This window comes from Medicago truncatula, chromosome 5 (genome assembly GCF_003473485.1).
Source record: "Medicago truncatula cultivar Jemalong A17 chromosome 5, MtrunA17r5.0-ANR, whole genome shotgun sequence".
Taxonomy (NCBI): Eukaryota; Viridiplantae; Streptophyta; class Magnoliopsida; order Fabales; family Fabaceae; genus Medicago; species Medicago truncatula.
In genome coordinates, this window is record NC_053046.1 from 3,964,708 (window position 1) to 3,976,960 (window position 12,253).

The 12,253-nt window shown below is 32.0% G+C and overlaps 1 protein-coding gene across 1 annotated transcript; it reads right to left on the reverse strand.

The window, feature by feature from the left end:
* Nucleotides 1-4,225: 4,225 nt before the first annotated feature.
* On the reverse strand, nt 4,226-11,965 carry LOC11436947 (phosphatidylserine decarboxylase proenzyme 1, mitochondrial). The gene is made up of 12 exons (XM_003611286.4): nt 11,682-11,965; nt 10,797-10,888; nt 10,283-10,336; nt 10,088-10,153; nt 8,786-8,846; nt 8,525-8,634; nt 8,172-8,422; nt 7,454-7,560; nt 6,158-6,225; nt 5,252-5,329; nt 4,733-4,855; nt 4,226-4,561 (listed from the first exon to the last, which is right to left on the reverse strand). Exons 1-12 carry the CDS (start codon nt 11,830-11,832, stop codon nt 4,400-4,402), a joined length of 1,323 nt encoding a protein of 440 aa, XP_003611334.2. The 5' UTR covers nt 11,833-11,965; the 3' UTR covers nt 4,226-4,399.
* Between the last annotated feature and the right edge of the window lie 288 nt (nt 11,966-12,253).

Consider the following 12,253-nt stretch of genomic DNA (forward strand, 5'->3'; position numbering starts at 1 on the left):
CATTTAGTCTGTCAATGTGGCTTAATACATGAAAAATTAACGTTGGTACGACGTACCACTCCAATCATAAAGACACCAATTTTAATTTAAACGAAAACACAAATGGATAGTCTTTCAATTTAAACCAAAAGAATTCTGGAAACTTTGAGGGGAAAAAGAATAAGTGTTCAAAGTCTGGAAAACATAATTCCTTCAGTCAAAAAAAATCTGGAAAACGTAGGTGTAAAAAAAATTACGGGAAGCTAGTTAATTGTGTTTTAAACAAGTCAATTACTTTATTGCCCTCTAATTTAAACTAGTTTAAAAAGAAGTATATGAATTTGTTGGTAAAATATAAGTGGAGTAGGCTAACTTACTCCTTCATGTTTTTTGGTGGGAGTAAGTTAGCAACTAATATATATATATATATATATATATATATATATATATATATATATATATATATATATATTATAGATTATTCTTATATTAAATTTGGTATATTGTGCAAAAATCATACGTTTATTGATATGTTAAACAATTGGTATCAGAGAATTGATAGCCTACCTAAAAACCTGAAAGTATAACTTTATTTAAAAAGAACTTTATGACCTATCTCAAAAAAAAAAAAAAAAAACTTTATGACCTATTTAAAGGTCTTCTTAGAAAACAGATTATCGTATCGGTCATACTTTATATAAGAGGTTAAGTTGTACCTTTTTTTTTTTAGGAGCAATGATATTTGAACAACCATTTGCTAACAACTTTCATGACAACCTCATTTTTTTCTCTTTTCATTGATCAAAAACAATGGAGAGAGAAAAAGAAAGAGAGAGAATAAGAATATAATGTGAGTATGAGATATAAAGTTGTTTAAAAGTTGTCAAAAAATGATTATACAAATATGATTTCTCTTTTTTTAGAGGAAAAAAAAAGGTTATGTTGTACCTTAAAATACATGTTATGTAGACAAACAAGCTAACCTAAGTCATATAAACTATTCTTTTATAAATAAATAAAAAGAGTTATATCATAAAACATTCAAAAATTCCAGATCAAATATAAAAGAAGTCAAAGACAGACTGGGCCAATCTTGAATTTTAAAGAAAATTTTTGTAAGCAAGAAAGAAAGGTTTAGTTCAGGTCATAAACTTAGATGTCCTTGACAGTCAAATGTAGCGTCCTAATTAAGTTAACCTCCTTCCTATTGCAATATTAATATCACAAGAGTCAAGTATTTATAAATATATATATATATATATATATAGAGATTTGCTAGAATACATCCACTAGTTTTTATATGTGGGAGTGTTATAACTAAAAAGTTAATAAATACACCTTAATGTGTATGTTGCTATAACACACCTTCTAAAAAAATAAGTGGGTGTGCTCTAGCAAATCCTACATGCATTTGCTAGAATACACCCACTTATTTTTTAGAAGGAGTATTTTAGCAAATGAATAACTAAAAAGTGGTTAAATACACCCTAAGGTGTAGCTTTGCTAAAACACTCCCATATAAAATTAGTAGGTGTGTTCTAACGAATATATATATATATATATATATCACATAATCACAAGAGCCAACATGAAAAGAAAAGGAGACATTATCTCATCCCTAAAACAGTTTTGAAAAATTACATCACCAAACACATTTTCTCCTATTTTCTTTTTAAAAAAAGTTTTCTAAAATATGTTTATAAAACAAGTTTTAAAAACTAAAAACCAAAAGTGATTCAAACAGGCCCTAACTTTTTTATATTATATTTTTACACATCACATCCCATCAGTAGCTCGAAATATTTACAACTCTTATTTTCTCCTTTTGTTTTTATAAAAATGTAACTCTTCATGTGTGAAGTAATGTTTCTATATATATAATATAAATTATGAAGTATTGTACCAAAAAAAAAAACTATGAAGTATCTTTATAAAACAAATGTTAAAAATCCCACATCCATTGAAAAATACATGAATGAAAGTTTATAAATGGAGAAAAATTTCACCTCACAAATCTAGTTTTTATGAAAAAACTAAAAGTACGTATTTTTTACATATCCTCTCTACTTAGCATTACATGTTGACATATCTTTCAATGAAAATTTGAATATTGATTTGCTGTTATCAGAATAATGTTATTTGAAGTGTTTAATCAAACAGCATGTTGTTGATGGTGAAATCCTATAGACACTTAATATCCCTATTGTAAACTAAGAGTTATTTGACTTGTTTATATTGTCATAATGTAAAGGAATGAAGAGAATAATTTGGCTTATGGATAATCAGCTTAATTGTATTCTACTCTTGGCAGATTCTGCCGTCGGTTTCTATAGGGTTTTTTAGCATTTTCTTTTCCTTGTTTGGATGTTTCTCCGTTATTTCATCCTTTTTTTTAAAACATTTTGTTTTCTTCTAAAAAATAATATATAAGTATTACTTCAAAATTCATTTATTTTGATTTTGTAATGTAGCAAAATTATACAAATGTCACTTCTAATGAACTGTTATCATGACAACAACCGGCATTCAATTTTGAGTGGGCCATTTGAAAAGTAATGATGAACTTATGATAGGCTGTTGTCGAACCATCTGTAGTACTATATGAGAAGAGAATGTGTCCATGCTGGGATAGAGAGGTTATATCGTGCAAGTTAGGCACACAAATTCATGTGACAGTGTCTCAAACACAATTGGATGATGTAAGGTATGCATCTTGAACCTAAATAATAGTAAATACCTTGAAAGTTCCTCCATACCTACCGGATATTCGCACCCGACCACAAATTTCATGATTTTTTTTTGTTAACCCTCCGGTTCTAGAGGAAAGGGATATGTTAATCCGGAGTTCAACTAGAAAATAAGTAAAGTTTATTCCACGTCGAATTTAAATAATTCGTCATTGATGGAGTTTATTAACCATTAATTAAAGCGTATATGATTCACTAGAATTTCAGACAAATGTATTTTTTATGGTCAATTTCAAGAAATGTTTTAAGTTCACAAATCACTTTATATGTCCCATAAGTTTTGTTATATATGCTCCAACATTATTTTCCAAATAATCTTAATATTTAATGAAAATCATTTTGTTGATTATTGGTCCAACTAAGTTTGAAGTTTCAACTCTCTATTATGATAGATTAGAACATTTTGGTGATTTGAGAATGTTCTGCTGGTGAGAACAGAAAGTTCTCTCACACTTATTTTAGTTAGTCTGCAGTGACAGTTAACTATGTTACAGTTTGTTATTCAGTTCTAATTGTTTTGTATTTGAGATAGCGACTATATATAAAGCCTTAGGAATGTGAATTGAGAAAGCAATTCATTTTATACACGGTTAGAGAGTAAAATAGAAAAAGAGGAGAGAAAACTAGAGAAAGTGCATCAATTGTTCATGATTTCTCAAGTGTGTCATTTTCTCATTCATAGTGATCATTTAAGTCGAATTTTGTCAATCATATGGGAGAGTTCATCTATGAACTGGGGAACCAAATTATGTGTTCTAGCAATTCATTTTTTGTGTTCTTGTATGCAACCCAAAAAAAAATTCAATCAATTGTTCTGCGTACTCATTGTTCTTCATCAAGAATCAACTTAGTTTCAGCGAGTCACAATCACAACAGTTTTAAACAATAACTCAAAAATATTTGATATCTCAAAAGCAAATCAATTGACATAGTTATTTATATAATTAGAAAAGTTGTCAAAAAGATGTAGAGAAAAAGAAAAGTACTATATCCAGTTTAAACTAGTTTTACATTACAATGAAACCCAATGAAACTTTAACAATTTTGCTGTTATTTTAACATGGTGATTGTAGACTTACGTGTTAATTTAACATTTTATATTAAGACTAATGGCAATTTAACGTTTTACATTACACAAGCAATGCATCTCCATTAAAATCCATATATTTATAGATATAGAAATATTTTCCATTATTCTCCAACAGATTTAAAATGCTTGTAAGCGGCCCCAAATTTGTTTTGACATGACTATGATAATGTATTCATTTTTATTTTTGCTACAAGACTACGGTATATCTTACCATAACAAATGATTTATCTGCACAGCTTTGAAGCATGTCTAAAATTGAAAACTAAATACGGTGTCAGATCAAATCAGTAAACTGAACTGCAAACCAGCAATTGGTAGAAGAAGAGTGATTGTTTTTCATCAACCCAAAAGAAAAATGAAAAAATCTTATTAGTGGAAATTGATATTCACAAATATTGATCAATCAATGTATAAAAAAGTAAAAACGCAGCATCTGTAGTATCACTATTAATATTGCGCCAAGTAACCTAGTTTGCATATAAAATACCAAGTTATAATGTCAAAAAATAGTTTAGGTTAGAAACGTGAGCCTGGGGCAGAGTACACTCTCAAATGTAATGAATTGCAGACAAAATTAACATGTTCACGAACTATGCCACCTCCCTAGAGCCTCACCAACTTTTATTCTATCCCCACATTTGACATTGAAGTTGAACTCTTGTGATGAATCACCTTCGTGAAGCAGTTTTGAAATTGGAGCTTGGAAAACAAGCACAACCGTTGATCCCATGTTGAAAGCACCTAACTGGCGATCAAGAAAAAAATAAACTACATTATGCCACCAAATCTACTTGATAGCGCACTGGTAGTTTGAGTACCATAAAAAATAATATAAATTCAACAGCATCTTGACAATCTCTATAACAGTGAATCAAAAACAGAATTCTTAAAAGACAAATTAGATCACACTTCTAACCTCATCCCCTTTTTTAAGTACTTTACCAACACCTTCACAATCATAGACCCGTTCTTCAGGAGGCTCTGAATTTAGTGACTTCTTAATTGGCTTGTTTGTCTGAAGTTCAGGCTCAATAAAAAGCTGCCATGAAAATGATAGAGTTTAAACTGAAGTCATTAATGAAAATCCAGTAAAAATGACAGGATATTTGTATCTATAGATATATGCAAGTCATCCAAGCCAATGGGTTATCTTTAAATATAGGGTCTTCTGGCTTTTATTTTTCAATTGTGGTATCACTAAAGATAAACTTATTATTGATCCATGCAAGCAGATATAGACAAGCTATATCATATGTAGTTAACTTGTTGGGAAAGAAAAGTAGGATTTGCAAAACTAACAACTATTTTAGTCATTTATCAGAGTTGCTGACCCTTTAAATATATCTCAGGAAATGGATTTAGTGGATTTTACTCCGGTTTTTAGTATGTTAGAGTACTATTATTACATTACATCATTGAGGAACAGTGGACAAACCTCAATTGACCCAATATTTGTGGCACCAACTGCGGCAAGCGCCATAAACCCTTCCTGCCATACACCTTCAAGGACAACCTGTACATTTTTTAGTGAAAGAATTTAATCAGTGTTGAGTCAAACCAATATAGTAAACGTTAACAACATCCAGGGTAAAATAAAGTTTAAAGTTTTAATTAAAGAAGACAACACTGCGATGAACTTAAAAAGAAGGGTTTACTATATTGACTTGTTTATCCTATTATATCATGGTGAACGAATAACCATTTTATGACAGGATTCACCTCTTGGTTAATCCACACTGGTATTCAAGGTAATTCTACCAAAACAAAAGCAAAACAAAGGCATAACTCAAAGGGAAAATCCCAAGGAGTTTATATGTAGAAAAAAAAAATATTACGAGTTAGTTCTAAGAGGTTATGCCTTTGTTTTGCTTTTGTTTTTTTGGGAGAATCACCTTGAATACCAGTGGATGAACTTATTCATTAAGAATAACCCATTAACCAAGTAACCCTAATCAGAATGCCCCTATCCGGAACTAACTCGTAATAATTTAAATTTTTCTACTGAAATATATTCAATTGAAAAGATATGGAAACTCAGAGATGGAGTCGCATGTATTAATATACAATTGAATTAATTCCTGTTTATTTTTCAGACAACGGTTGCTTTTCTTCAAGGGAAATTTTTTTTTCTTGGTAAAATTGTAGATCAACATGTCACTTGGGTATACGTCAAGCAATGAAAGTGGAAAGGAATTAAGGTAGAAGGCCCAAGTTTTTTTTTAAATTGCAAAAATACATAAATAGACAAATAAAAACATGAGGCCTTGACAAGAATGCAAATAGAAGATAGACATGATACTCTCTCATTTCCTATGGTAATGACTAATGAGATATAAATTACCCTCTCGTTCTCAATATAAAGGTTTCTAATTGTTCTTGTAGCACGCTCGTTCACAGGATAAAGATGGCCTGCAACAAAAACAATAAACCAAACAGATAATAAGAATATAATAGACTACTTCAAAATCAACTAGTATGCTGCATGATAACAAATAAATGCAAAGCTTGAAAATCTACAGTTCTACTTCATTGTTTTGACCTTATGGTTCCAATAATTATGTTCATAATATACATGATGAAAAAGTAGTATTCATTTGCAGATTTTAACAAGATAGAAGGAAAACAATGAAGTTGCCCTGGAGAAAAAGGAAGAAAGAAGGGGGAAAAAGTTTGAAATGAAGAAGCCACATAAGCAAGGTATATTGAAGCTTTTTGTTGTTTCTTTGGAAGGTGTGTCCCTAATGATCACTGGTGGAAGTTATCTGGCAATCTACTTTGCACAGAAGAGTTCATAACCAAGTAAAGAACTAGTCTTTCTTCAACCCAAGGACTAACAAAGATAGACATCATCATATATGCTATAGATTAAGATGGAAAGGAAGTTTTAGCCCAGATTTCTTCTAGAAAAAATTTCAGTTATAATTCAAGCCCGTGGGAACCAATCGTGAAAAACTAGCCTATTCGATAGAAGAGCTTCATGGCTTAATTACAACGTTGAACCTATTTCTTTGCAAAACACAAGATATGTCATTGTATACCCTTTTGGAAGCCAATGTTAATTATGGACACTTTAGGCATCCACTAAACGTGGTGTTAGAGATATAATAGAAAACTATTCATGTGTCTTTACTCTTTACCAGACAGCTTAAGCTTTTCAGATAAAAGTGGTTCATGACATGATATTAGGCCTTTATAACCAGATATTTTAGAGTTCAATCTTAACTGTCCTCCATCCTTATTTTTTTTTTAATAAAAAAAGTTAAATTTCAGTACAAGGCAGGTGGGATTGTGCATTCGTCACAGTGAAGCACGGACACGGACACTGGACACTGACATGCCGACACCGCTAATAATTTGAGAAAATCACACAATTCAGTGTAATTATATGTGTCGGTGTCGTGTCAGTGTCGGACACAACATGTGTCCAACAGAGGGACACGTCTAATCCGAGGAGTGTCCGTGCTTCATACACATCAGTCCAATAGGATCTTGCATGAAGGGACATGTTACAGATATAATATAAAACCATTTGTGTGTCATTGTGTCTTCGCCTAAGAAGCCAAACTTTTGAAACAGATTAACATGAGGTGCAATTCTTAATTTGTTACACTGGTAGGATTTGCATGAGATGGCTTACCAGAAAAATGTCTGCGTACAAGAATATTCCAGTCAGCTGGGGAATGTATCCGATTGTAATCTCCAGGCTTTAAGTAAATCACACAGTAAAAAAGACCTTTCTTTGGGCTGCAATGGAAAAAATTTAATGATTTATAGACTGTCGTGCATTACATTTAGTTTATGCGACAATAAAATAATCAGCAGAAATATTGGTTTTAGTGGACCACGTATCAATGCAAAACAATAGTAGGCACACCTCTGAACCATACAAGTATTCAAGCAATAAAAGTGCGGAAAAACAATTTTGTGTAGTTTGAACTTTGAACTGTTATTAAGTTTCCTTTATAATTGTAAAAATAAGAACCATACAGAAAGAGAAATAGGGCTTTCCTAAAAAGATGACAGGAAAGAACTTTAAAATTGTAAAAGAAAAAGATAATTTTATCATTATAATGCTTTTGTGGCACCCTCAGGCCCCTTATCCTGTTTAGTCAAATCAGTGCTGGTTTCTATCACAGGCAGGCAGCAAGCTTGCAACATCATATTTCATATGTTTAAAACCTAGCTGAATTTTAAAACAAATAAATTTATATCAAATGCATCATGAAAAAAATAACAGTAGATTAACATTTACGATTTTCTTTAAAAAGCAGATCTATTTGAATACAGATTGCTCGCGACCAGATGAATTAAGTCATTGGCAGCAGAGGAAAATTAAAACTACATCAACAAATTACCATGATGATGTTGGGTCCCAAACTTTTGGAGAAGCTAATGAAACTCTCCACCATGATTTCTTGCTCTTCTCAGTAGGTTTTATTGATTCACTAGTCTCCTCTTGCACATTGCCATGAGCTGTTGTTGGAAGAAGAGAGCTTGCACCAAGAAGGGAAAAAACCGGATATGAAAACCCTTTAACTTGTTCAATCATTGCCCCTGCTCCTTTCAACTCTCCAAATCTTAAGATTTTACCATCCACAGGACTGACCTGCAGAAAATAAATACGGTCAAGCAAGCTACGCATCAACTATAAACTAAAGATAGTACAAATGAAGATGTCTGGGATTGCCAAATAGATGTTACCAGTTACCAGACATTGTGGATCAGTATCAATAGGTCTGGAACCTTCTTTCAAAGCACGAACAAAGAATTCCCTTAAAGATGTATACTTGTCCAGAGGTAAAGCAGCTTCTTCTAAATCTGAGATGTCATTAGGAATTAGGATTATATTGACGCAAATTTTAAAGCATAGTTTAACACGAACAAATCCTTCCAGTTTATTGACTATATGAGCTTATTACTATGAAATGAATAAATTTTAACATAAAAAGGAAAGGCAAAACTACAATACTTGAATGGAATGCCCGAGCCCAAGCTTTGTATACATGTGGCCTTAACCACGCTGGTATTTCCTGAAAATTCAGGTAAATCATATAAAGAATATTACATGTAGAATTTATAAGATAATCGACAACGGAAACTGTAAATATTTTCAAACTTAATAGAGTGGGGCTTGGATTGATAAAAAAAGGAGATAGAAAAATAATGATTTTAAGTCTTAAAAATTATGATATATTTTTTAATCTCAAATTCTCCATGTACTTTCTTTTTCTGATTAGGAGCCCATCCCTGCTTTTCCTCCTATCATGTACTTTCTTTCCTTTCCTTCTAATAATATTTCATTTTTTTCATATTATATATTTAAAAGTCCATTTGTATTTATTGATTAGGTTTCTTGTAGTTACATTACTTCCAATATTGTCTCTGTATTCTTATTACCAGCAGCAATACAAGTGCAAGGGAACACAATTGCAAACAAAAAATAAAACAGCTCAATATCTAGTGAGAATGAGTTTATCAGCCATTAGATTAAAAAGCAAAGGTTGAGATTAAAAGTGAGTATGTGTAACCAAATCTCACTCAATTTCTTTTACGCCCTTCATTCTATGTGTCGACTCTTTCTTCTTCTTTTTCCCAGATGTTGTTTCTTCTTCTCCTCAACATCGATGTCCTCCTCCGGCGACCCCATCCCTCTCCGGCGCAAAGTCCGCCGTCTCCACCTTCCACCGCTGATTCGCGGTCGGAAACCCGCCGCCGCCACCTTCCTATATCCATTCGCTGTCGGCAACCCCATAAAAGAAAACCAGTCCAGATCCAATTTCAAGTTAATGTATCTGTTGGTTTGTTAGTTTGCTCCGTGAAAAAAAACATGGTAGATCCATGGTTTATTAGTTTTATCAATGAAGGAAAGATCATGTGCTGCTCATTAACCATCTCCGATTAATTTATTAATTGAATTCAAAATATTGCAACTCACAAAAACAAAAAAAACAATTCATGCAATCGATTTTAAATCCAACACAGTGACCCAAGTTGAAGAGTTATAATAGTGAATATCAAAATTGGAGATTTGAAAACCTAGGTCTCTTGCATTTAGTTGCAGATACGGTGAAGAAGAAAGGCAAAGGGATTTTGAAAATATAATAGTCTATAGAGAGACACATGGGGTATTTAACTGATATTTTTAATCTAATGGCTGATAAATCATTCTCATATTCTCACATAACAAACCCATTCTCACTAGATATGTCCTCTATATATATATATATATATATATATATAAGTATATTCAAATGTTGAGTAGACTTCTTACCATGCTAGTCAACTGGCCCCAACATCTAGAAATAGATCGCAGAGGCAGAAAACTCATAAACGAAGCCTGTTTGACAAAGGCATAACACACATTTCTTAATAAGTGTACAGATGCAACACGCAAAATAAATAAAAAACACACTATTTCTTCCCTGTTATGGAGGAGAAATAATTTTGAGGGAAGTAAAATTTATACCTTCACATCAGGTTGGAACTCCACCTCAATTCCTTTTTCTTGCCTCTTTTCAATCTGCCAAAAGGGTAAACAATTTTCTTTTATCAAGATTATAAATTATAAAGCTGCAATTGAGCAAGAGATAACTTGAACAAAAAATTGAATAACTGAAGCTAAACACCTTAAAAAGTTTCAGTATCATGGTTGAAAACACAGTTCAATGTGTGGCACAGACAGAAGGCCTCTACACAGCATTTATGTTTTTCTCAATATATGCTTTAATTTTACAGCGTCCAGGAACAATTGATTTATAAGAAAAATGAGTAATAAACAGTGAACATGAATGAACTAATGGCAATGATTAATCACCATCACAGAAGATGAAATCGCACTCTACAACACTACAAATTGATAAACTAACACATAAAATAAACCTCGAGTAGCATGTGATGCTTGTTTAAGCAGAAAAATGAAGAACACCAATATAACAGGCTACCCTAAAGGCATTATACAAGATGAGTAATCAAAAGCACACCTTCTTGTCGTCATACATTCGTCTGGCATGTAGAGCACCAAGCATAAGTATGGTAGCAACTGTTGCCCCGGGTAGAAGATAAGAAGAATCCCCTGCACATTCTCACATCCATAAGCTCAAAGCTTCTGAACATTGATAATACTAAGTGTATGATTGGTTTGTGACAAAAATTTATTTCAAATGAACTGGTTTTGTAAAATGATTTTAGTCACACATGAGTTGAATATAAAGTGATTCGTGTTAGGATACATATCTGTAAAAGTGAATTGAACAGTAATTTTAAATGTAAAAATCAAGTTTGGAGTCAAAAGCTACAATTCCTAGCTTCAGATTAGAATCAATTCTGGAGGCAAAATCAATTTACTAGAAAAAAATTCCAAACATGTCGAAATCAATTCTACACCTCCAAAAGCGAGACCAAACATACACCAACACTACACACATGACAATATCTGGATTGCCTTATTTGAGTTTATCTATTAAGCATTGTGACACATTTATGAAAACAGTTTATGAACATGTCATAAATTGTTTGACATGTTCAATAAGCTATTTTCAGCTTATTTTCATAAGCTCTCCAGTATAGCTTATGAAATTAGCTTCTAGATTATAAGAAAGCAGATTGACTTTATTTTATCTTTGTGTTATAGAAATAGTTTATCCATAAGAGCTTATCTGTGCTTCCGCTAGAAGCTTAAAATTAGTTGTTTATCCAAAGAACGACAAAATATACTAAAAATCATAATATATTTCATTCCAATTTTCCGACTAGGTTAAGTATTTTTCAAACCTACTTGAAATTCTAGACATAGATATTGGTTCAGCATTGAATAACATTAAAACTTAAACGTTAAATTGAGAAGCAATTAACTGAACTGAACTGACCTTTGGAGTTTCCGTTGGCGCCGTTGACAGAAGAAGGAGGTTGAGGTTTTGGAAAGTTTTTGATGAAGGAAGTGAAGGATTTATGAGTGTGGTTATGGAAACGAGTATGGTAAGAGAGTATAGGGAATCTATGCGGAACCCTTGGTTTCATTTTCGCAATTCGTTTGCAGCGTAAAGAGGACAACCGCGAGTTGCGAGTGTCTGTGGATTCCTGCTGGTGCTGGTTGCTACCACTCGGCGGCGCTCCTTGCTCAAGTACTTGTGAATTTGTGTTTTATTTTCTTGTAAAAAAAGTTATAAATCAAATTATATTTTTTTATAAATCAAATTGTATTAATACTATTTTTTGGGGGGGAAATTGTATTAATTTTTTTTTTTTTCTGAAAGAGGGAAAATTGTATTAATGTTGTTATCTTGCTCAAAAAGCAGGGTGTTTGAAATAAACAAGTTTTGTAGTTGAACCTAGAATTCTTCGTTAAAAAAAAAAAAGGTTAATTATATTTTTGGTCCCTATAAATATACCAACTTTTCGTTTTAGTCCCTCTAAAATTTTCTTTCAACTTTTAGTCCCT

Bases quoted from the DNA above. Each gene is read 5' to 3' on its own strand.
- LOC11436947 (XM_003611286.4), bottom strand. From the start codon at position 11,832: ATGAAACCAAGGGTTCCGCATAGATTCCCTATACTCTCTTACCATACT. The intron at 10,337-10,796 runs GTGTGCTTTTGA...CCCTTTTGGCAG, and splicing joins GAATGTATGACGACAAGAAG to ATTGAAAAGAGGCAAGAAAA. The intron at 4,562-4,732 runs GTTAGAAGTGTG...CTTGATCGCCAG, and splicing joins TACTTAAAAAAGGGGATGAG to TTAGGTGCTTTCAACATGGG.